Source organism: Pinus tabuliformis, chromosome 5_1 (assembly GCF_031772625.1).
Source record: "Pinus tabuliformis cultivar Carrire ecotype Pingquan chromosome 5_1, CPIR1, whole genome shotgun sequence".
NCBI lineage: Eukaryota > Viridiplantae > Streptophyta > Pinopsida > Pinales > Pinaceae > Pinus > Pinus tabuliformis.
In genome coordinates, this window is record NC_142305.1 from 490,598,754 (window position 1) to 490,625,415 (window position 26,662).

At 40.9% G+C, this 26,662-nt stretch overlaps 1 protein-coding gene across 4 annotated transcripts in view; it reads left to right on the top strand.

The window, feature by feature from the left end:
• Window positions 1–1,180: 1,180 nt before the first annotated feature.
• The window catches only part of LOC149165628 (CRM-domain containing factor CFM3A, chloroplastic/mitochondrial-like), a 149,479-nt gene continuing 123,997 nt past the window's right edge, over window positions 1,181–26,662 (top strand). For 2 of the 4 annotated variants that reach the window (XR_016260759.1, XM_089432333.1), the window contains exon 1: window positions 1,181–1,409. Coding sequence is in view for 1 of the 4 variants with exons in the window: in XM_089432333.1 (XP_089288459.1) it covers window positions 1,306–1,409 (104 nt within the window). In the remaining 3 variants the exon portion in view is untranslated. The remainder of the gene's footprint in view (window positions 1,410–26,662) is intronic. The other 2 variants (XM_089432334.1, XM_089432335.1) reach the window with 2 other exon arrangements.

Sequence of the window (26,662 nt, forward strand, 5' to 3'; positions counted from 1 at the left end):
CAGGAGGCAATACATCTCAACTTGATTGTTTGATCTTCTTCCTAGGCCCCATGAAAATTTTGCTTCAGTTATTCCATCGAGATTGATCAAAATCCCTCCCCCTCCTGCCACCCCTCAAACAACTCTCTGATTAACAACAACCTTAAGCACGATTTAAAAAAATCGAAGGATTTGTTTTTAATATGCGTAATGTTGTCTTCAAAATGCTCAATGAGAGTCAAGCTGGATATGTATAATTTTTTGGGTTATTTGTGATTTTGATTCTATTGATTTACTCACTTGCATTTGACTATTCGAAGAATTATACCTACATGAAGATTTTATCTAATGACTATGATAAAATTCATCATGTAATTTCCTTTTCTTGTGACATTTAAAGGGGAAAATGATATGCATGTATCTTGAATGTGAAAGGGAATGTTGTCATACCAATAGATTCAAGTTTGAATTACACAGTCATATGCATAATTGCTTTACATAAGTGAATTAATATACAATTTATTTGCATGATTTAAAATCATCTTATTTCGGCTATCACTTAGTTAAAGAATGTGAGCTAGCACAACGTAGTTAAGAGTATTTTAAATACAAAGAACATTTCCATAGTTATAAGATGATTATTAATAAGATTCAATTCCAAATATTCCAATAGACCTAATAACATGTAGAACCACACTTAAATGTTCCTAGGCTTTGCATTACAACATAATGTAATGTGACTCTGGGAAGCCAACAAGCAACATCAAAAAACCTTCTGCATTCAAAAGGCCAATGCCCATCATTGTTAACCTTGCATATTCTAAAGAGCTTCGTTATCTCCTTTCATCCCACTAGATCTGGTCCATGGGAGCTCAGATCGCCTCCTTGATGACAGCCACAAACCTCTAATACTATTTGGAAGCCTTTGACCGCATCAGAACCCCTCTAAATACTATCGCTACCATATTCCTCTCAATCGATATAGATATATCTATATATATATAAGAATATATTGATCAAATCGATAACTAAAATGATATACTTTACCAGACTAATAAAACTGATCTAAAAACTTACATAAAACTCATATATATAATAAAATATAATAGTTTAATTTAAATAAATATAAAACAATTTAACACATCGTACAATTAATTACTTGTTCATAACCAGCATGTGGGCATATACATATAAGTCACCACTAAAATATGTTTCATTGGTTGGCATTGAAGTTTTTATTCCAAATTTAAAAATTCATAGCCAGTTTCTGAGTATTTACTAACGAAAGTTGTTAAGCGCTTTCTGAAACCCTAGACCAAGCTGTTCATGGCGTTTTTTGCTCGATTCCGCTCAGCCAAATCACGTCTGCATTGCAACGGGATCATCCCCGTGGTTAAAGAAATTCCTCTCCATTCATCTTTTCAAACCAGGTGCTGCTATTTTGTTCCATTTTTGTTCATGTTCTTAATTTATTCTCTGATTTTCATGTTACTAAATATTTCTCTGTTAACATCCGTACTCTCAATTCAATATTATTTTAATTTATTCTACAGTTCAATTTAATTTGGCCTAATAAGATGACAAAACACATGGGTCTCTGGGGCAAATTTTCAAAATTTAAATCCAGAAATCAACAAATTCTGGAGATGAAAGCTAAATGATTTTCATGACCAAACATCAGTAAAACTGCTAAAAGTCAGATGGAGTACATGCAGATAATATACTTGTTTTTGGATATGTTCTGATAATTCCTACGTCTCTCACTCGATAAACTGAATGCTTAGTCTAGATTTTACTTCCGTAAAATATTCATTCCTGCACATTTTTCCTGCTTTCTGTAGAGAGGGCTTAACTTTTTCCGAACTTAGTATAAAGAGGACATGACCTACAATGGATTCCACTCTGAAAATTATTTGGAATAGAATATGCAATTATCTATGTCATGCATTTACATTAAACATAGCTTTTGAAGCGTGGAATCGTTTTTATGACTTTATATTTCCTATCCTTGTGTGTGCTCTCTCATATTGGTTGTGAGGTCTGTTCTGTAGCAATGGACAAGACCTTACATACCGTGCCCCTTGGCAGTGTCCACAGAACTAGTGACTGTCCTACTAATATGTAAGTTGATTGGTTATGAAATGAATATGATATCCTGTGTTTGGAATAGTTTCTATAATTGTGAAATCTCCTATCTTACTTAAACTTACTGTCCCATGTTACTACTTTTGTATATTGTGAAGTCTCCTATTTTACTTAAACCTAGTGTCCATGTTCCCATTTGGGTCTTGTCATTTTTATTTTTTTATTTTTTATTTTTATTTTTATTTTTGTCTTTTAAAAATAATTTATGTATCTTGATTATGTGTATAACTATATATCTTAATAACAGTTTTTTCTCCAATTTTTTTTTTTTTTTGCTTGCTTGTTGGTTATGTGTATAGACTTAAACAATGGTTAATCTGTAACAGTTGTGAACTTCTAAATAAGAAAATGTCCTCCTCTAGACCCTATTTGCACTTGCATATGCTTTTGCATCCATGTTTCCAGCAAATATATAGTGAAAGTTAACTGAAATCTAACAAATCTACCTTCAATCCTGTCTGACCCATTATAATCATTGTTTGAAAACTTGAACTTGGATTTAGAATCAGTCGAGGGTCAACTCAGACTCGGAGACTTGGATTGACTCGGACTGACTTCAGTGACTTGGTTTACTAAAAAATGCATAAAATAATTAAATGCTAATGAAAAAAAATCTATTTTAAAGATTCCATAGACAACATTCTTTAGTATGAGAATTTCAGATTGATTTAAAGCAGTGTTCCATGGCTCCCCATGTTTCTCATGATCGCGGGATGGGGGATGCCAGGGAAATGTTTCCCCACGTCCCCCTTTTGGGAAACTCAAGGAGATGTAGGGGAAATGTTTCCCTAATGTGGGGGTTGCGTTTCCCCGAAAAGGGTTCTTTTGGGCACCCTCCCTCAAAAAGGGCTGGCTGTACCCCATTGATTTTTGCTTGAAAACAATAGTTTATGAGTGGGGAAGCCCAATATTCAATCCTAGGGCCCCATTAATGCTATGTAATTAATGTCAATGTTAAATTCTTAAAGTAATCATTTTCATCCTTTTACTTATTTTTTTAACATCACTATTAATTGACTCAGGGTGTTTGAGAGTAGTTTTGACCTTATTGGATTTCATATGGAGAAAGTAGAATTTTAGATCACACCAAAAATCCAGCAGTCTACAGTTTTTAGGATTTCAGAATTGGGGAATTGCAATATTTCCCTTGGATTCTGTCATGTATGAGGGTATGGAACTAGCATTTAATCAAGAGCATCAAGCCTTCTATGTGCCTCGATGCTGGTGGTATCGATTATTGACCTTTGTCATGACCATAGTAAAATTGTACCTATCACTTGAACAAAATCTCGACTTGACATGTTAAGCTTTTTCTATTTTATTTTAATGCTTAGAGGGTGATATTGATGATAAGGATCCCAATATATGCAATAATTTTGATGTTATGTAGTTATTTATTGTAGCATGAGTTTTTTTTGGACTATAGAAGCCATCTAGAGCCTCTTTGTTGATGTATTTTTTGTTCAAATGTGGATTGCATTGGGTGCTATTTTGTTATATGCACCCGTGCTATATATGAGAAACTTTGTGTATTTGTATATAATGGTTTGGATTCATATGGATGCACATGAGTATTTATGTTTATTTATTTTTTTTCAAAATTTGAATATTTATGTATTTTTTGGTTGACTGGTTTTTTGGTCCATTTTTTTTCCAGTTCCTAGTTTCAGGGTTGACCAGTTCGATCACTAATCCTGTTTTGATAACATTGGTTCATTGTCCATTGTTCATTTCTAGTTTTAAGTTTTGAGTCGTGACTCTAGATACTGATGATCTTAGACCAAGTCTTCGACCCACCACTTTTTACTATTTTTGAGTTTGACTCTATGTTACTTGGGAGTGGGAGTGGGAGTGGGAGTGGAAGCGGGGAGCGGGAGCGACCATTTTCAGAAGCTCCCGGTTTGGGAGCGAATCCCGGAGCGATTTTTTAAAAATATATATATTTTTTATTTTTTAATTTTTGATACATATATGTCAACAAAAACATGTAGAATGATGAATTAGACATAAAAAACATAAAAAAACATAGATTGATGATTGATCATTGAACCATATCACATCAATGATCAATCATCTAGAAATTATAATCTTCATCAACCATGTCCACAAGTTAGTAAAATACATATTACAACTGCAACATATTGAGTCTCGTGAATCATGATTCATCAAATTCAATCTTAAAGTTTCAACTTCAAGCTTTCAAAATTGAAAATTCAATATATAACATTTATCATCATTGATCACCAAAGTTGTACTTGCAAGCTAAGTTTAACCATTACAAGAAGTAATATCTTAGATATTTCTAAGTCCTAACTTCTAACTGTTAACATGAAATGAAATGTTATAAAATGAAACATGAATAATGAAATGAAATGAAACAACTTTAGTCTTTCACGAAGCATCATATTCATAATTCACAATCATTACCAATGAGTTATAATTGCCAACTTCAAACTTCAAATTTTCATTGTCACAGTCATATATTGTTTACAAAAAATATCATTATGATATGAAAGAGTCAAGAGTCAAGGACTCAAAACTCAACAGTTATGAAAACTAAAGTCTAATAGAAACTAGAAAAGACAAGTAAACTGTAAATCTACATGTGGCCCTTGCCACGAGAGTCTCCAGGAGTATAAGCAGGTTGTGGTGGTCTTCTAGGAGTCTCCCGCATAGACTGACGACCAGAACTAGAAGGCACATGCCCTCCATGTGAGGGTGTAGATGGAGGTGGCGACAACAAAGGAATAAGACTCGGACCTCGAGCACTGCTACTGGATGGTGGAGGTGGAGGTGGCATGGTTGCTGCAGCTGCTTCATCTTCATCCCTTATAAGTTCCTCTTCCAATTCTTCAAGATGTACAATGCCATCCTCCAAATTGTCACCCTCTGGGTGATTGTCCCAAATTTTATATGTGGGATCCTCATAAGCCCGATCACAGTAATGACTCAACAACCTCAAGTTGTAGTGCACATAAACCAAGCTTTCTGCTCGGTTTTCATTGAGTCTATTTCTTTTCACATTATGTATGTAGCTGTAGGTGCTCCAACACCTCTCTGCAGAAGAAGTATTTACAACCTGTGGAAGAACTTTTTTTGCCAATGTTGGCAAAAGTCCCTGGCCGCCATATGTTTCCCACCATGTGAGAGAATCAAATCTATCTCTGTTGTCCATTGCATGGAAGTTACCATACAAACCAGTGCCACTAAAGTATTTGCCTATTTCAAGGCGCACAGCTGCACATTCCTCCCTGTCAGGTACCAACTTTTCTAATGCTTGCAAATATCCACTAGTTACCTCTGGATCTAAATGGGGTTTGGTCCTAATCCCACCCCCTGGTGCAGGTTGGCCCAACGAAGATGTAGAGTAGTATTTTGGCGTAAGGATATACGCCAAGCAATGTAGTGGAAGATTAAGTCTATTCCACCGTTTACACACACAATCATGAATCGGTTTGTACAAGTTGGGATCTCTGTTATGAACAATATCTTTTATTTGCCCCAACATGGTATCCATTTGCTCATACACCTCGCCAATCACTGGTTTGTCTGTATTTGCAAACCGAATCATGTGATAAATGGGCTTGGTGAAATCCAATACTTGCCTCACACTTGTCCAAAACTGACCATCAAGAGCAGCCTCCTCCACTAGTTCAAAACCTTCCCTGTCAGCTGCATTTGTAGCCCTTTCCTTTAATACCTGCCAATGTGGACTTGATACCATGCTAGCCAATGACTCTCTTACCTTCAAAAGGCGCCTGAAGGTGAGGTAATAGCTACCAAATATGGTCTTCGCAATCTTCAACAACTCCAATCCCGAGTGATTGCGGAAAAGGCCATGGGTATTGCTATGATTTGTAATAAATTTTATCATTTGTTTGCCTTTCTTGTACAAATCACCAATCCATTGGTATTGTGCATTTTTGTTCTTGACAACATCATGCATCAAAAGGTTCAATGTGTGAACCAAACATCCAGACCAAAATATGTTGGGGTATTTATCCTCAATAATTGCTCCCGCTGCCTTACAATTAGCAGCATTATCAGTGATGATTTGGATGACATTGTATGGCCCAATACGGTCAATTGTTTCAAGTAATGCTTTTGCAATGTTGATGGCGGTCCTGAACTTGTCTGAGTAATCATGTGCAGTTAGAAAGATGGCACCACTAACAGACACAACAAGAACATTTATCAATGGCTTGCCTTTTACATTTGTTCATCTATCAGATACAATGGACACCCCATGGTCAGTCCAAGAACTTGTCATTCTATTCAAAGAATGTGATATTTTTGCTTTTTCATGATCAAGTCCAACATTTCTTGCCTTGTCATACCCAGGGCTCTTGTATCCTTTAGGCGCATCATTTATGGCAGAAACCATTTCGTGCTAATAAGGTGAGCGAAGAACATTGAATGGTATCCCACATGCATAGAGGAACCTGTAAACCTTTGAATCCACATCATTTCTACACCCCTCATCAAGGAAATTTGATATGGTTCTACGCCTTAAAGATGATGACCCTGTGCCTCCATATCCACTGCCTTGGGAGGATGCTGAAGGAGTTCTTTGTGCTTGTGGTTGTGAGCTTGGTTCAAAGAAACCCCTTGATTTTTTTGATTTGTATTGAGCTTCCTCCTCTTCCCTTATGTATTTGGCTCTATCCGTTGCTGACACCGCTGGATAAGTTTTGATTCCTATTTGTTTGTCTCCATCCCATGGCCTTTTCCCGCAGAGGTGTTTTCTAGCATGGGTGTATGAACCTGTGTAATCATTGTTGCAATGGGGGCAATGAAATTTAGTGGTTCCACCCCCTCTCCCTGTTTCAGCCCTGTTAACATATTTCCACAATGGGGTTTGGTCTTGTTTAGTTTTTTGAGAGTCATGTTCACCCTCCTCCAGCTCCTCCTCCCCGGGGTTTTCATCAATTCGACTTTATCCAGCTTTTTTATCCCCCTCTTCATTTTGGCCCGTCCGTTTCCTACTCTCCAACACCATAATAACCATAAAAGGGACCAAGAAGAGGAAAATGCCAAGAAATATAGCCAGGTCCATGGTGTTTGATATTTGTAGGCTTTTGAATATGCAAATTAATTTAATTTATTTAGATTAATTAATTTAATTTAGATTCATGATTTTTAAACTAAATAAAATTAATAAACTAAATAAAATTAATAAACTAAATAAACTAGATTAAACTAACTAAATTACTACCTAACTAAATTAAACTAACTAAACTAACTAAATAACTAAGTTACTTACCTCTTTGCAGGCTTGCTCCTTGCTCCTCGCTCTCCTCGCTCCTTTGCTCTTGCTCTCCAGCTCTAACTCAACTCATTCAAGTGATAATGAAATATTTTTAGCCCCATTGGGCTTTTAAAACAAATTTTATTTTTATTTTTATTTATTTATTTATTTTATTTTTTTTAAAATTTGATTTTTATTTTTTATTTTTTTGGGTGCTCCCCCGCAACATAGAGTTTGAGTAATTTCAATCTACTTTTCTTTTCCTCAGACTTTTGTATCTACTATTTTACTTAGTACTAATCAGATTCTAGTAGTACTAAGCAAAATAGTAGATACAAAAGTTCAAGGACTGGAATATCATATTGAAATTACTCAAACTCAAAAATAGTAAAAAGTGGTGGGTCGAAGACTTGGTCTAAGATCATCAGTATCTAGAGTCAAGACTCAAGTTAAAACTAGAAATGAACAATGGACAGTGAACCATTGTTATGAGAACGGGACTAGTGATCGAACTGGTCAACCCTGAAACTAGGAACTGAAAAAAAAATGGACCAAAAAACCAGTCAACGAAAAAATAAATTTGGGAGTGCTCCCACATGTTCCCCTATGCATCTCCCCTTTCCTGTGTCCCCTTGTCCTGGAAACTTGGTGGAACATTGACTCAAAGGCCAGTGCATGAGTAGTTTGGATCAATACTGTGAGTATGATACTGAACAGGCTACAAATAATACATTCAAATAAGGTAGAATTTCTGAACCATTCTACCCTCTTTTGAAACTTGTAGCCATCTGAGTTCTTTCATCATTTCTGCTGAATGGGTGATCTGGTGGTTATTTTATCATTGTGACTTAGACGAATCAAATCCCTACACCAACAAATTGTACTTGATATGGTCCAGCTGAGCCTTTGAACACCATCTTGAGCAATACCTCTATAGTGTACTGTTATTGCATACAAACTGCCCAGGAATGAGTCAGATGGACCTACATTTTTGCTGGGCTGACACTTTGCTACTTGACTGCTGCCACATGCAGATTGTCTGCTCATAAATAGTTTCAGTATTAGTTCTCTGTATTTGCGTGTCGCTCTCCAATTACCAATCAGAAATTATTATTTCTGCATTACCTTTTATCACTTGGCTTAAAACCTGAAATTTGCAGTACCTATTTATTTTTAAGTAGGATAAAACATTTCTGGACATAACGATTGCCTTCTGTGCTTAATTCCTGCCTGAACAAAGTGTATTGTTCTTGGAAGCTTGCTACTGCTGCTAACCCAGAATTTAGATTTGTCAACATGGGAAAGGGTTTGAGTGCGCTAAGTAATTGGTTGTTCATCTAGGCTTCCTGCGTCAACAAAGTGTATTGTTCTTGGAAGCTTGCTACTGCTGCTAACCTGTTAAGTTTAGGTATGTTCTATGCTAGAGCAATTTATTTCAATTTTCACAGTTAGCTCAATTTCTTTTCCAGATTAGCAATCACATCAGCATTAAAGTAAACTGCAGATAGAACATAAATATAAATCGCAGAAGACAAGCCAAGACAAGAGGACACAAGATGTGGCGCTAGCCAGGAACAAACCCCAATGTGGGGAAACCCTTCGTCAATTCTTCTTATATGATCTTCAATAGTTCAACAGAGAGAGAGAGATATAGATAGTACATTTACAACAGAAGTGAATACTTTGACTTATTTAGATAAGAGCATAGATCATCTCTAAGAAGATGATACATGAGAGATCAGTTGAAGACATGCTGCTTCAACTGATTCTTCAAGGTGACTCCTTCACCTATCATTGTGCTGCATCTCGTTATCATGCTGCACCCACCATCACTACGCTGCATCTCATCATGCTTCATCAATCATCACTGTACCCATCACTATACTGCATCATTTGCCATTGCTGCACCATGTTTCCATACTGTCCTATGTGCTTGCTTGTTGTCCCTTGCATGCTTGCTGTACTATTGCTTGCTTCGTGTACTTGCTGCACCAAGTACCATATTGCTGTTCCATTATTGTTTTGTCTCATCATATGGTTGTCCAACATCTTACAGCTGTCCCTTTGATCATTGCAGCATTATATCATTGTTGTCCTATCATCTTGCAGCTGTCCCTTTGATCATTGCAGTATTACTATATCATTGCTGTCCCATCATCTTGCAGCTGTCTCTTGAATATTGCAGCACTATATCATTGCTGTCCCATCATCTTGCAGCGGTCCCTTTGAACATTGCATCATTATATCATGCTATCCCATCATCTTACAGCTGTCCCTTGAATATTGCAGCACTATATCATTGCTGTCCCAACATCTTACTGCTGCCCCTTGAATATTGCAACACTATATCATCGCTGTCCCAAAATCTTACAGCTGCCCCTTGAATATTGCAGCACTATATCATTGCTGTCCCAAAAACAAGCTACTGCTCCAGCAATTAACTCGGCCTCCATTGAGGAACTCAGGCCTCCTCCACGCTGTCTTAGAGCCTCCCTCTCTTGCTGCGGTTAGGGCAATCCATAGACTGCGTTAAGGTTCTAGGGCATCCATTTAGGGTAGAGACCCTTTTCTAGGCTGCATTGAGGGCTTACATTGCTGCCCTTCTTGACTGTGTATACCTCTTCATAGGTTATGTTAGGGCTTCTCCATAGGGCAGCGTTAGGGCTTCTCCATAGGGCTGTGTATAGGGTCGCGTAGGGCTTCTCTTTTAGACCAGCAATTAGATCTCTCCTTGCTGCGTTATGTAGGCTTCCTTTACTGCGTTAAAATCTCCTCCATGATAGCGTTAGGATCTAGGGCAGTGTATCCTCTTTAGATCTCTCCTTTCACCAAAACCCAAAGACAAGTGGAGAGGAAGAGATCACCAAGAGGATGTGTGTACAAATGACTTTCAAGGCACCTCTATTTATACTGAAACGTTGAACACAAGTGGGGTTTATTTGGTTGCTGGCCGACCTTGATGAATTGTCCTATAACACAAATAAATTCATATCTCCATGAATACTTATCGGAATTGGATGATCTTTAGATCAATCCTACACCTCTCGATGAGAGGGATCCAAGAAAAATATCAGCTGCCATTAATAAGATGATCCACATGGAGTTTGGCCCTAGTTGCCAATTTTAACACTCCCTCTCATTAGGGAGAACTCCATCCGCTGATCCATATGTTCGACTGTACTATCTCTGCCTTCAGTGCCCTGCACTGCTCTGCTGAACCATGAAGAAGAAGAATTGATCGAGAATGTTTCATACCATTCTCTATTGACCCGAAGTCAGTTTCATCTAAAGAGTGTGTCATATCACTCTTACTGACTCGAAGTCAGTTTTATTGATCCCAAATCAATATCACAAGAGAGTGTTGCAAACCACTCATACTGATCTCAAATCATTTTCATTGATCCCAGATCAATGGAGGTCGTCCTAGCATAGGGAGTATGGTAGATACAACGACGCGTCCATCGACAGTACTACTATGGTCCCTAACCCCATTTCCCTGCTCATTGATTAGATGAGAGGTACTTCCCATGAGTCCCAGACTGCATGGGTAGGATGCCTCAACAAGAGAACTAATCATCCGGTCCCACAGGAGAACAAATCATCCTGTCTAACAGTCGCCACAAGAGAACTAATCATCGTGGTCCATAGGAGAACTAATCATCCTGTCCCAAAGTCGTCACGGGGTATCACAGGGGAAGGTTGAACCTTTCACCCTGTACATAGCGCACCACTAGGGGAGGGCGAGTCGCCCTATGGTCGTATGTCACTCCAGTAAGTACCCCAAGCCCCCCAGAGCTCCCAAAGCTCAATGCATGCAACATGCAGGACCCTTATAAGAAGGTCTCTCGACGACTCCAAGTCGTTTGGGAAAGTCACAGATTTGACCTTTCCCAGGGGCTTTGACAAAATGTTTGCGACCTGTATATCAGTCTCAATGCGATGGAGCCTCCTCGCTCATCGACTTACCATATCCTAGATAAGGTAGTATCTGATGTCTATCTGCTAGAGCAATCATCGAATACAGGATTCCTCAACAATCGAATCCCCCCTGGTTGTCACAGAGAATCACAGTGGTATTCATCATGTGTACAAACAGTTCACTGAAGAGCTTCCACAACCAGGCAGCTTCACACGAGATCATACTCGTAGCTATGTATTCGGTCTCGGCGGTGCTTATAGCAACCGACTTCTGCTTCCTGCTCATCCATGATATCGAAGTAGAATCCAAAGAGAACCAGCACTGAGAAGTGCTCTAGTGATCCTCCACACTGCCTGCCCAGTCAGCATTCGAATAATCATGCAGCTTCATATTTTCGGCAGTGTATCTCAATCCATGAGAGATTGTGCCCCGAAGATATCTCAGAAGATTCTTGGCACCAACCCACTGAGGCTCAACCAAATATGAGCTCACCATGCTAACTGCAAAACATATATCCGGACGGAAGTTCACCAAGAACATCAATGCAAATGAGTTTATGAAACTCAGAGGCATTTCCCAAATCTGGTCCGGCATCATCACCATATAACTTCTGAAAGTTAAGATCCTCGAGGTAGTCACGGGCTTGCAGTTTACCATTCCACATCCGAAATCCAACTCCCTCTTACTTCTGCAAGTGAGAGGGTCTGCACCTATCAGAAATAGATCGTTCTTAGAAGGTGCCAGTATGAGAGGTCTATCATCCACAACCTTCAAACAATGGTTTGGATCGGCTTCACTCTTAGTGAATCTCAGCTTCATCTGACAGCTATCAATCCTCTCATATCAAATCTGGGGTGATTTGCTTCAAGCCATAGAGGGCTTTCTTCCACCTTTATACATGAGATTCCCAATCATGAATCTCAAACTCCTCGGGTTGTTCCAAACCTGTGGACCTGCTACATGAGGGGAATGGTCCCCTTGTAGGATTTTCCTTCGGTACATCTTAGACATGTACCTTCATGCTCTTCTTGAATTCAGGCATCCCTGTCACCATCTGACTCACATCGGGTAGGGCCCCATAAGTAGACCTCCGGTGTTATAGATGAGATATGTCAATTGACATGGTCCCCAATGGACCATCCTGCAACTTGATACAAATTGCCAACCCTGAACCCATGAGTAAAAGCATCTTTGAAAATTCTATTTTCAAACACGTACCTTTCCATCGATGAATGCCACCCTGAAACCTTTGACTTCTATTACTGAAATGGACACCAGGTTCTTCTTGCGATCAGGTACATAAAAGAGATTTTGTAAATGAATCGAGTTACCCTCATTCAATTGAGGGGTAACATTTCCTACACCCTTTCCGGGATAGGTGGCATCGACTCCAAGTATAATTCCACGGTTGTTTCCATCTCTACCAGATTGAGAGAGCACCCTTCTATCCGATTAGGTGCCTTGAAGCACTACAATCAATAAGCCAGATTCCCAAAGAATGTGAAGGAGAGCGCCAATACAAGATAACGCTTCTTTATCTTATCAGAAACAACATTTGATTCTTCATACATGGGGTTCCTTACTTTCTCTGAAGAGTCGGTCGTTTCCTTGATGACTTGCATTACCTGTCATTTCTCTGATCATTGAAGATGTCCCTGGAATGATTGTTATCATCGTCAAGTAATGTGTCCCTACCTCGGACACTCCTTCGCATAATGGTCGAACTTATTACAACTAAGGCATTTGCCTTTCCTTAGATCCAGACTTGCCCTTGAAGTGATCTTTAGGTAGGCCATCAGAACCTTCCGTTGTGCCATTCTGATAATATTCTCTGCTTCGACTTCACCCTTGGTGAATTAGAAGAGGGATGAGGAATCTATTGATCCTTTTGTCCTTTCCCAACTGTCTTCGGTGATTGCTCTTTCACTCTTGCTTGGGCTTTGTCTCCACCTCAGCTCTGATACCATGTTAAGTTTAGGTATGTTCTATGCTAGAGCAATTTATTTCAATTTTCACAGTTAGCTCAATATCTTTTCCAAATTAACAATCACATCAACATTAAAGTAAATTGTAGATAGAACATAAATATAAATCGCAAAAGACAAGCCAAGACAAGAGGACACAAGATGTGGCGCTAGCCAGGGACAAACCCTAATGTGGGGAAACCCTTCGTCAATTCTTCTTATATGATCTTCAATAGTTTAGCAGAGAGAGAGAGAGATAGATAGTACATTTACAACAGAAGTCAGCACTTTGACTTATTTAGATAAGAGCATAGATTGTCTCTAAGAAGATGATACATGAGATCAGTTGAAAACATGCTGCTTCAACTAATTCTTCAAGGTGACTCCTTCACCTATCATTGTGCTGCATCTTGTCATCATGCTGCACCCGTCATCACTATGCTGCATCTCAACATGCTTCATCAATCATGATTGTACCCATCACTGTACTGCATCATGTGCCATTGCTGCACCATGTTGCCATACTGTCCTATGTGCTTGCTTGCTCTACCTTGCATGCTCGCTGTCCCTTGCATGCTTGCTGTACTATTGCTTGCTTCACCGAGTACCATACTGCTGTCCCATTATTGTTTTGTCTCATCATATGGTTTTCCCAACATCTTACAATTGTCCCTTTGATCATTGCAACATTATATCATTGTTGTCCCATCATCTTGTGCTGCCCCTTTGATCATTGCAACATTATATCATTGTTGTCCCATCGTCTTGCAGCTATCCCTTGAATATTGCAGGAATATATCATTGTTGTCCCATCATCTTGCAGCTGTCCCTTTGATCATTGCAGCATTATATCATTGCTGTCCCATCATCTTACAATTGTCCCTTGAATATTGCAGCACTATATCATTGTTGTCCCAACATCTTACAACTGCCCCTTGAATATTGTAGCACTATATCATTGCTGTCCCAAAATCTTACAGCTGCCCCTTGAATATTGCAGCACTATATTATTGCTGTCCCAAAAACAAGCTTCTGCTCCAACAATTAACTTGGCCTCCATTGAGGAACTCAGGCCTCCTCCACGCTGTCTTAGAGCCTCTCTCTCTTGCTGCGGTTAGGGCAATTCATAGACTGCGTTAAGGTTCTAGGGCATCCATGTAGGGTAGAGACCCTTTTCTAGGCTGCGTTGAGGGCTTACATTGCTGCCCTTCTTGACTGCGTATACCTATTCATAGGTTATGTTAGTGCTTCTCCATAGGGCAGTGTTAGGGCTTCTCCATAGGGCAGCATTAGAGCTTCTCCATAGGGCTGTGTATAGGGCAGCGTAGGGCTTCTCTTTTAGACCAGCAATTAGATCTCTCCTTGCTGCATTATGTAGGCTTCCTTTACTGCGTTAAAATCTCCTCTATGATAGCGTTAGGATCTAGGGCAGCGTATCCTCTTTAGATCTCTCCTCTCACGAAAACCCAAAGACAAGTGGAGAGGAAGAGATCACCAAGAGGATGTGTGTACAAATGACTTTCAAGGCACCTCTATTTATACTAAAACGTTGAGCACAAGTGGGGTTTATTTGGTTGCTGGCTGACCTTGACGAATTGTCCCATAATACAAATAAATTCATATCTCCATGAATACTTATCGGAATCGGATGATCTTTAGATCAATCCTACACCTCTCGATGAGATGGATCTAAGAACAATATCAACTGCCATTAATAAGATGACCCACATGGCGTTTGGCCCTAGTTGCCAATTTTAGCATAACCCATAATTTAGATTTGTCAATATGGGAAAAGGGTTTGAGTGCTCCTAGTAATTGTTTGTTCATTTAGGCATTTTGCTAGGTTTTATAACTAGGGTTTTTGATGTTTTTTTATAAGAAAATTAAATTTGAAGGCAGACTCTGTGCGGGTGGGTCCCTGTACCTACTGTGGTCCAAGTAGGGCCGGTTTGGTACAGAACCAACCCTGTGAGCCAAGCCAACTGCCAAGTCAATACAGTGGCCACTCAACTCAGCTGAGTAGACCGAGTTCGAGTTGACTGAGACAGTTTTTAAAAACTATGATTATAATCTTCAGTTATTGCTAGTGTTCCTTTTTCACTAGCATGTCAACATGTTAATTTTAGGTATGTTCTATGCTTAGAACAATTTATTTCAATTTTCACAGTTAGCTCAATATCTTTTCCAGATTAGCAATAACATCAGCATTACAGATAGAACATAAACATAAATCGTAGAAGACAAGCCAAGACAAGAGGACACAAGATGTGGCGCTAGCTAGGGACAAAGCCCATTGTGGGGAAATCCTTGATCAATTCTTCTTATATGTTCTTCAATAGCTCAGTAGAGAGAGAGAGAAAGAGAGAGAGATAGTACATTTACAACAGAAGTCAACACTTTGACTTATCTAGATAAGAGCATAGATCATCTCTAAGAAGATGATACAGGAGATCAGTTGAAGACATGTTGCTTCAACTGATTCTCCAAGGTGACTCCTTCACTTATCGTTGTGTTGCATCTCGTCATCACGCTGCACCTCATCGTGTTGCACCATGTTGCACCCATCATCACTATGCTGCATCTCATCATGCTTCACTAATCATGACTGTACCCATCACTGTACTGCATCATGTGCCATTGTTTCACCATGCTGTCACATTGCTTATCCCAATGTTTAGCACAACTGTACCTTGCTGTCACACATGTTGTTCCAATGTTTAGCACTGCTAAACCAAGCCGTCATTGTAACATTGCTGCTATCATGCTGTCATGGCTACTAGCATTGTTGTCCCATTGTTAGTGATAGCTGCTCCCAAGATAGCTTGCTGCACCAAGCTCTATTACCTAGCTATCGCATTTACCTTGCTACAACAGGCACCCTTGTTGTTGCTGCTGTCCCATGTATCATACCATTATGAACAACCACCAATTTGCGTTAGGGTTACTTCGTCCTAGATTTCTCTCACACTAAAACCCAAGACAAGTGGAGAGAAATCAAGAGAGAAGTTGTGTGTGAAATGACTCTCAAGTCATCTCCTTTTATACTAAAACGTTGAGCACATGTGGGGTTTATTTGGTTGCTGGCCGACTTTGACGAATTGCCTTATAACACAAATAAATTCATAACTCCATGAATACTTATCGGAATCGGATGATCTTTAGATCAATCATACACCTCTCGATGAGAGGGATCCAAGAAAAATATCAGCTGCCATAAATGAGATGACCCACTTGGAGTTTGGCCCTAGTTGCCAATTTTAACACTCCCTTTCAACTAGGGAGAAATCCATTTGCTGATCCATATGTCTGACTGTACTATCTCTGCCATCAGTGCCCTGCATTGCTCTGCTCTGTTGAACCATGAAGAAGAAGAATTGATCGAGAATGTCTCATACCATTCTCTACTGACCCGAAGTCAGTTTTATTGATCCCAGATCAATATCACAAGGGAGTGTCTCAAACCACTCATACTAATCCCAGATCAGTTTCATTGATCTCAGATTAATGGAGGTCATCCTAGCATAGGGAGTATAGTAGATACAACGATACGTCCATTGATAGTACTACTATGGTCCCTAACCCCATTTCCCTGCTCATTGGCCAGATGAGAGGTACTTCCCATGAGTCCTAGACTGCATGGGTAGGATGCCTCGACAGGAGAACCATTCATCCTGTCCCTAAGTCGCCTCGGGGTATCAAAAGGGAAAGTTGAGCCATTCACCTTGTACACAGCGCACCATTAGGGGAGGGTGAGTAGCCCTATGGTCGCTTGTTGCTCCAAGTAGTACCCCAAGCCCCCCGGAGCTCCCAGAGCTCAATGCATGCATCATGCAAGACCCTTATAAGAAGGTCTCTCAATGAATCCAAGTCGTTTGGGAAAGTCACAAATTTGACCTTTCCCTGGGGCTTTGACAGAATGTCTGCGACTTGTACATCAGTCTCAATGCGATAGAGCCTCCTCATTCATCGACATACCATATCCCAGATAAGGTAGTATATAATGTTTATATGCTGGAGTAATCATAGAATACGGGATTCCTCAACAATCGAATCCCCCTTGGTTGATTCAAACAACTTGCTGAAGAGCTTCCACAACCAGGTAGCTTCACACGAGATCATACTTGTAGCTATGTATTCGGTCTCAGCGGTGCTTATAGCAACCGACTTCTGCTTCCTGCTCATCTAGGATATCGAACAGAACCCAAAGAGAACCAGCACTCGGAAGTGCTCTTGCGATCCTCCACACTGCCTGCCCAGTCAGCATTCGAATAATCATGCAACTTCACATTTCCGGCAATGTATCTCAATCCATGAGAGATTGTGCCCTAAAGATATCTCAGAAGATTCTTGGCACCAATCCAGTGAGGCTCAACCATATATGAGCTCATCATACTAACTGCAAATCATATGTCTGGATGGAAGTTCACCAAGAACATCAACGCGAATGAGTTTATGAAACTCAGAGGCATTTCCCAAATCTGGTCTCGCATCACTACCACATAACTTTTGAAAGTTAAGCTCCATCGAGGTAGTCACGGGCTTGCAGTTCACCATTCCCAATCCGGAATCCAACTCCCTCTTACTTTTGCAAATGAGAGGGTCTGCACTTGTCAGAAAGAGGTCGTCCTCAGAAGGTGCCGTTATGAGAGGTCTATCATGCACAACCTTCAAGCAATGGTTTGGATTTGCTTCACTTCTAGTGAATCTCAGCTTCATTAGACAACTATCATGTTAAGTTATGGTATGTTCCATGCTTATAACAATTTACTTCTTTTTCTTATTATATTCCATAGATTAGCAATCACATGTACATAAAGTAAAGTGCAGATAGAACATTAAACGATCGACAGAAAACAAGCCAAGACAAGAGACACAAGATGTGGCGGCTAGCCAGGGACAAACCCCAAAATGTGTGGGGAAACCCTTTTATCAAATCTTCTTTTATCTTCAATAATTCAGTAGAGAGAAATAGTACAATAAATCTGATTTATATCAGCAGTAGCAAACCCTAGATCAGCAACATCAGCATTAGCGGCGTCATCATCAAACTAGGGCAGACGATATCTCACAAACCGATTGTCGGATCGGCTTGATTCCACCACCAAAAGTTGCGGCTTCCAGAGGAGGTTCAGATGAACCTACATCGCGGTTCAGATGAGGAGATCTTCTGGTCAACGTAGGTCAAACTTCACTTCTGCAGTTGCAACTTCAGTTTTAGCAGCTTCCTTCAAACTAGGGCAGTCGATATCTTGCAAACCGTTCATCAGATTGACTTGATTCCACCACCAAAAGTTGCGGCTTTCAGAAGAGGTTTAGATGAACCTACAACGCAGATCAGATGAGGAGATCTAATGGTCCACGCTGGTCAAAGTTTGGATCTGCAGTTGCAGCTTCAGTTTCAGCAGCTTCCGGCTTCACATGTGTGAGAGAGAGACCCTTTTCTGCGCAGTAGAGAAGAGACTCTTTTCTGCCCAGTAGAGAGAGATGTGATGAGATGAGTGAGTGCAAATGAGGAAAATCCTCCTGTATTTATACACAACGTTGATGTTTGAATAGATGCGACTGTTGGGCTTCTAAGCCTATATGATTTGTAGGTCGGCTTGATAATAATTCTATAATCAAAATAAATTCATATCTCCATGAATACTTATCAGAATTGGATGATCTTTAGATCAATCTTACACCTCTCGACGAGAGGAATCTAATGAACATATTATTAGCCATGAATAAGATGACCCACATGAAGTTTGGCCCTAGTTGCCAATTTTAACACTCCCTCTCAACTAGGGAGAACTTCATCTGCAATTTGTCTGTCGGTCGATACTATTCATACATCAGATGCACTGCCTTGTACAGCCTGACCCTTGCCCCGCTCTGCTCTATTCTGCTTGTTCTGCTTTGTCTTGTTCTGCCCTGTACTGATCTGTACGACTCTGCTCTGTTATGCTCTGCTCTGCTTTGTTTTGTTCTACTCTGCTTTTGTTCGAATTATGAAGAAGAAGAAATGATCGAGGATGTATCATACTGACTCAAAGTCAATCTCAAAGTATGTACCATTGGTTCCAGACCAGTCTCAACCAACCCGAAGTCAACGTCATAGTGAGTACAACTCCTACCACTGGTCCCAGAGCAGTAACATCCTCCATTGACTCGAAGTCAGTCTGAGAGTACGTACCACTGGTCCCAGACTAGTAACAGCCGACTCGAAGTCAGTGTCATGGAATGTACCACTCCTACCACTGGTCCCAGACCAGTATCATTGATCCCAGATCAATGGAGGTCATCCTAGCGTAGGGAGTACGGTAGATACAACGATGCGTCCATCGGTACTATTATGGTCCCTAACTTCATTTCCCTGCTCATTGATCAGATGAGAGGTACTTCCATGAGTTCCAGACTGCATGGGTAGGATGCCTCGACAGGAGAACTAATCAATCCTGTCCTCGCAGGAGAACACATCAATCCTGCTACAATCGCCATGGAGAACACATCAATCCAGGCCTCAAAGGAGAACACATCAATCCTGCTACAATCGACATGGAGAACACATCAATCCAGGCCTCATAGGAGAACACATCAATCCTGCTACAATCGCCATGGAGAACACATCAATCCAGGCCTCATAGGAGAACACATCAATCTTGCTACAAACGCCATGGAGAACACATCAATCCAGGCCTCACAGGAGAACTAATCATCCTGCTACACAGGAGAGCGAATCATCTTGTCCCACAAGAGAGCGAATCATCTTGTTCCAGTGCGCACCACCAGGGGAGGGTGAGTCACCCTGTGGTTGTATGTTGCTCCAGTGAGAACTGCAAGCCCTCAGAGCTCCCAAAGCTCAATGTATGCAACATGTAGGACCCTTGTACAAGGGTTTCTTGATGACTCCAAGTCGTTTGGGAAAATCACAGATTAGATCTTTCCTCGGGGCTTTGACAAGGTGTATTGACCTGTACATCATCTTAATGCGATGGAGCCTCCTTGCTCATCGACTTACCATATCCCAGATGATGTCTATCTGCTGGAGCAATCGACGAATACGGGATTCCTCAATAATCGAATCCCACCTTTGGTTGTTACAGAGAATCACAGTGGTATCCAATCTAAATCCAAACAGCTCACTGAAGAGCTTTTGCAACCAGACTGCCTCACAGGAGGCCTTGCTAGCAGCAATATATTCTGCTTTGGCGGTGCTCAAAGTCACCGACTTTTGATTCCTGCTCATCCAGGATATTGAAGCAGATCCCAAGGTGAAATAGCACCCGGAAGTGTTCTTACGGTCCACCACACTGCTTGCCCAATTAGCATCAGTATATCCAAGTAGTCTCACATCTCCGGTAGTGTGTCTTAACCCATTAGTAGTTGTGCCACGAAGATATCTCAGAAGATTCTTGGCATCAATCCAGTGAGGCTTAACCAAATATGAGCTCACAATGCTAACTGCAAAACATATGTTCGGACGAAGGTTCACCAAGAACATCAATGCGAATGAGTTTATGAAACTCTGAGGCATTTCCCAAAACTGGTCCAACATCACTACCATATAACTTCTAAAAGTTAAGATCCTCGAGGTAGTCACAGGCTTGCAGTCTATCATACCGAATCTTTTCAATATCTTTACCACATATTTTCCTTGAGATAGGAAAGTATCTTTACCACATATTTTCCTTGAGATAGGAAAGTTTCCCCTGGCTTCTGCCACACTTCAAGTCCTTGGTCCTTCGTTTCAAATTCAGAAGCCAACTCCCTCTTAAATTTGTGAATGAGAGGGTCTGCACCTGTTAGAAAGAGGTCATCCACATACAACACCAGTATGAGAGGCTTGTCATCTTCAACCTTAAAGTAAAGGTTAGGATCGGCTTCACTCCTAGTGAATCCCAGCTTCATCAAGTAGCTATCGATCCTCTCATACCATGCTCGGGGTGCTTGCTTCAGTCCATAGAGAGCCTTCTTCAACCTGCGTACATGAGATTTTCGATCATAAATCTCAAATCCTTCGGGTTGCTCCACGTAGACCTCTTTTTTGATCGAACTGTGCAAGAACGCAGTCTTGAAATCCATCTGATGTAAGTTCCATCCTTGTGAAGCTGCAAGGGCTATGATTGAGCGGATGGTCGTATATCTGGCAACAGGTGCAAATATCACATCATAGTCTATACCTTCCTTCTGGGTGAAACCACGAGCAACAAAACGAGCCTTATACTATTCCATACTTCCATCTGTTGCAGCTTTATCTTGTAAAGCCATTTTGAAGTAACAATTGTCTTGTCCTAGGGTTTGGGAACTACTTCCCAGACATCATTCTCCATAATAGACTCATATTCTTTGGTCATAGCATCCTTCCATACTTGATGCTTGACGACATCTGAGAATGATGAAGGCTCATTTTGTATGATCGTGCTCATGATGGTCAGGTATCCCTGATACCTGTTAGGTTTCTTACTTTCATGGAAGGTTCCTCGGGGTGCAGCATGTCCTTCAGCATCATCAAGTATCCCCCTAAGCCATGAAGGCCTCTTCCTAGAAGAGGAAGGCTCAGGTGGATAAATAGGATCCATGGGTTCCTCCACATCAGGCATTGTTACATCATCTACCCATAGAGACAGCTTCCACAATCGTACGGTTCTTCCTTTCCGCCACACCATTCTGCTCAGGAGTATGTGGTGTAGTAGTCTCCCTCTTAATGCCAGCCTCAGATATGCCTGAGTGAACCAACTGTCTTGCTTTGGCTTGAGGGGAATGGTCCCCTTTTGAGCTTACCTTCGTTACATCCTGGACATACACCTTCTTTCTCTACTCGGAATTCGGGCATCCCTGTCACCATTTGTCTTACACCGAGTAGAGCTTTATAATGAAGGGGGGCAAACCTCCGATGCCAAAGTTCGGACTGAAGAGATGTGTCATAAGACATGACACCTAGCGGACTTCCACCGACCTGATATAAAGAATCAACTCGAAACCCAAGAGTGAAAGCATCTTTAACATTATTTTTCCATATACGTTCCTTGCCATCACTGAAGGTTATCTTGTAACCTTTGTCTTCCATTGGCGAGATGGATACCAGGTTCTTTTTGAGGTCAGGTGCATTTAATACATCCTGGAATTTCTAGCCTTCTTGAATGGTTGCCCTCTTCCTTGTTTCCCAGCTCTCCTCTTACCTTTGCTATTGAATTTGTCAATCCTTTGATTGCCATCAGAGGGATTTTGATCATCATCCCGGCGTGAGTCCTTTCTATCAGGGCACTCCCTTGCATAGTGACCTGCTTTATCGCAGATGTAACATCGTCCTTTTCTTCCACCCTTAGGTCCAGCCTTTCCTTTTGATTTATTCATGGAATTATTTCTTTTCTTAGTATGAGAAGAAAAAGCAGCAGCAGGACCTTTAGGCAAGGGCATTTCTTGCTCTTCTACCCTTGTTTCTTCATGAATGCATCTAGCTATTAATTCCTCGAAACTAGGAATTACATTATTGTTCAGAAGAGTAGTCCTGAACACGTACCATTCGGATGGTAATCCTCCAAGAGTCGTGAGTGCCATTTCTCTGTCAGTAATAGTCTCCCCAATAGATAGGAGATCGTTCTTGATCTCGGTGATTCTTAAGAAGTATGCTTGCATACTCTCATCTTTACCCTTCTTGATTTCCCTCAGTTTATTTCTAAGAAACAAAACTTGATTTGCATAATTAACTTTAAATATACTCACTAGTCTATCGTAGATGTCCTTGTAGGTGTCCAGTTCAGAGATGTAGGGCACCAAGTGCTTGTCGATAGAGTCCCGGATGATCTTCTTTGTTTTGACTTCTCCGTTTTTCCATTTGTTCCAGGCAACAACGGATGCATTTGATGGAGGTTCAACAATATTGCCTCTTACATGGTCCAACACTCCTTGATCTTCTAGGGTTAGATCGATAGACATCTTCCATCCGTGATAGTCAGCTTTCTCACGGAGCTTGTCTTTGGCAGGAAAGAGTGTTGAGGACCCCATTGTTCTTTTAGGATAGCCTTGCCAATCTTCTCTTCGGTGATTGCTCTTGCTCTTGCTCGGGTTTTGTCTTCACCTCAGCTCTGATACCATGTTAAGTTATGGTATGTTCTATGGTTATAACAGTTTACTTCTTTTTCTTATTATATTCCATATATTAGCAATCACATGTACATAAAGTAAAGTGCAGATAGAACATTAAACGATCGACAGAAAACAAGCCAAGACAAGAGACATAAGATGTGGCGGCTAGCCAGGGACAAACCCCACAATTTGTGGGGAAACCCTTCGATCAAATCTTCTTTTATCTTCAATAATTCAACAGAGAGAAATAGTACAATAAATCTGATTTATATTAGCAATAGTAAACCCTAGATCAACAACATTAGCATTGGCGGCTTCATCATCAAACTAGGGCAGACGATATCTCACAAACCGACCGTCGGATCGGCTTGATTCCACCACCAAAAGTTGCGGCTTCCAGAGGAGGTTCAGATGAACCTACAACACAATTTAGATGAGGAGATCTTCTGGTCCACGCAGGTCAAACTTCACTTCTGCAGTTGCAGCTTCAGTTTCAACAACTTCCTTAAAACTAGGGCAGCCGATATCTTGCAAACCGTCCGTCGGATTGACTTGATTCCACACCAAAAGTTGCGGCTTTCAGAGGAGGTTCATATGAACCTACAATGCAGATCAAATGAGGAGATCTAATGGTCCACGTTGGTCAAAGTTTGGATCTACAGTTGCAGCTTCAGTTTCAGCAGCTTCCGACTTCACATGTGCGAGAGAGAGAGACCCTTTTTTGCGCAGTAGAGAAGAGACTCTTTTCTGCGTAGTAGAGAGAGAGAGAGATGTGATGAGATGAGTGAGTGCAAATGAAGAAAAGTCCTCTTATATTTATACACAACGTTTGTGTTTGAATAGATGCGACTGTTGGGCTTCTGAGCGTACATGAGTTGTAGGTCGGCTTGATATTAATTCCATAATCAAAATAAATTCATATCTCCATGAATACTTATCGGAATCAGATGATCTTTAGATCAATCCTACACCTCTCGACGAGAGGAATCTAATGAACATATTATCAGCCATGAACAAGATGACCCACATGAAGTTTGGCCCTAGTTGCCAATTTTAACATATCAATCCTCTCATACTAAGCCCGGGGTGTTGTGCTTCAAGCCATAGAGGGCTTTCTTCCACCTACACACATGAGATTCCCGATCATGAATCTCAAACCCCTCGGGTTGTTCCAAACCTATGGACCTGCTACATGAGGGGAATGGTCCCCTTGTAAGATTTTCCTTCGGTACATCTCAGACATGTACCTTCATGCTCTTCTTGAATTTAGGCATCCCTGTCACCATTTGACTCACATCGGGTAGGGTCCCATAATAAGTAGACCTCCGGTGCTATAGATGAGATGTGACAATTGACATGGTCCCCAATGGACTTCTTGCAACTTGATACAACCCTGAACTCAAAAGCATCTTTGAAAAATTGCATTTTCAAATACGTACCTTTCCATCAATGAATGCCACCCTGAAACCTTTGACTTCCATTTCCGAAATGGTCACCAGGTTCTTCTTGCGATCATGTACACAAAAGAGATTCTTGTAAATGAATCAAGTTACTCTCATTCAATTGAGGGGTAACATTCCCTACACCCTTTCCGGGATAGGTGGCATCGGCTCCAAGTATAATCCCACGATTGTTTTCCATCTCTACTAAATTAGAGAGAGCACCCTCCTATCTGATGAAGTGCCTTGAAGCACTACAATCAATAAGCCAGATTCCCAAAGAGTCTGAAGGAGAGGGCCAATTTATGATAACACTTATTTATCTCATTGGAAACAACACTTGATTCTTCATACTTGGGGTTCCTTGCTTTCTTTGAAGAATTGGCCGTTCCCTTGATGACCTGTATTACCAGTAATTCCTCTGATCATTGAAGATGTCCCTGGAATGATTGTTATCATCATCAAGTGATGTGTCCCTACCATTCAGACACTCCTTCGCATAATGGCCGAACTTATTATAACCAAGGCATCCGCCTTTCCTTCCACCCTCAGATTCGGACCTCCCATTGAAGTGATCTGAAGGCCATCAGAAACTTCCGTTGCGCCCTTCTGATAATATTCTCTGTTTCGACTTCACCCTTGGTGAATTTGAATAGGGATGATGAATCCATTGATCCTTTTGCCGTTTCACCTCAGCTCTGATACCATGTGAATTTTAGGTATGTTCTATGCTTAGAGCAATTTATTTCAATTTTCACAGTTAGCTCAATATCTTTTTCAGATTAGCAATCACATCAGCATTAAAGTAAACTGCAGATAGAACATAAACATAAACCATAGAAGACAAGCCAAGACAAGAGGACACAAGATGTGGCGCTAGCCATGGACAAACCCCAATGTGGGGAAACCCTTGATCAATTCTTCTTATATGTTCTTCAATAGTTCAACAGAGAGAGAGAGAGAAAGAGATAGTACATTTACAATAGAAGTCAACACTTTGACTTATCTAGGTAAGAGCATAGATCATCTCTAAGAAGATACATGAGATCAGTTGAAGACATGTTGCTTCAACTGATTCTCCAAGGTGACTCCTTCACCTATCATTGTGCTGCACCTCGTCATCATGCTGCACTTCACCGTGCTGCACCCATCATCACTATGCTGCATCTCATCATGCTTCACTAATCATGACTGTACCCATCACTGTACTGCATCATGTGCTTGCTGTCTCATGTGCCATTGCTGCACCATGCTGTCACACTGCTTATCCCAATGTTTAGCACTGCTGTACCTTGCTGTCACACATGTTGTTCCAATGTTTAGCACTGCTGAACCAAGCCATCATTGTAACATTGCTGCTATCATGCTGTCATGGCTACTAGCATTGCTGTCCCACTGTTAGTGACAGCTGCTCCTAAGATAGCTTGCTGCACCAAGCTCTATTACCTAGCTATCCCATTTACCTTGCTCCAACAGGCACCCTTGCTGTTGCTGCTGTCCCATGTATCATACCATTATGAACAGCCACCAATTTGACCTCCACTGACTGCCCAACAATCTGGTCCAAACTGATCCTCATCTAGGATCCAACACCTACAAGAAGTGTCATAGACAACATACCTTAACTCACTGTTTTGAGGTCTGATTAGTTTGCTGCAAACTAGGCCTGGTTAGGGCATATCACAGTCCCTTTGCCAGCCTTCTTTTCCGCCCAGATTTGCTCCAAGGTGATGTGGCTGCCCTTCCTTGTGGGGATGTGACCCTTCACAATAATCCTGGGCGGTTCTAGTCCTTACAAGGTCCACGGCCTGCCCTCACAGCAAGCTTCCATAGATTTGCAGCAACCTGGTTAAGGGTTTGCCCACCTCTAAACAGTCTCTTCTAGCCTCGGCCCTCTAGC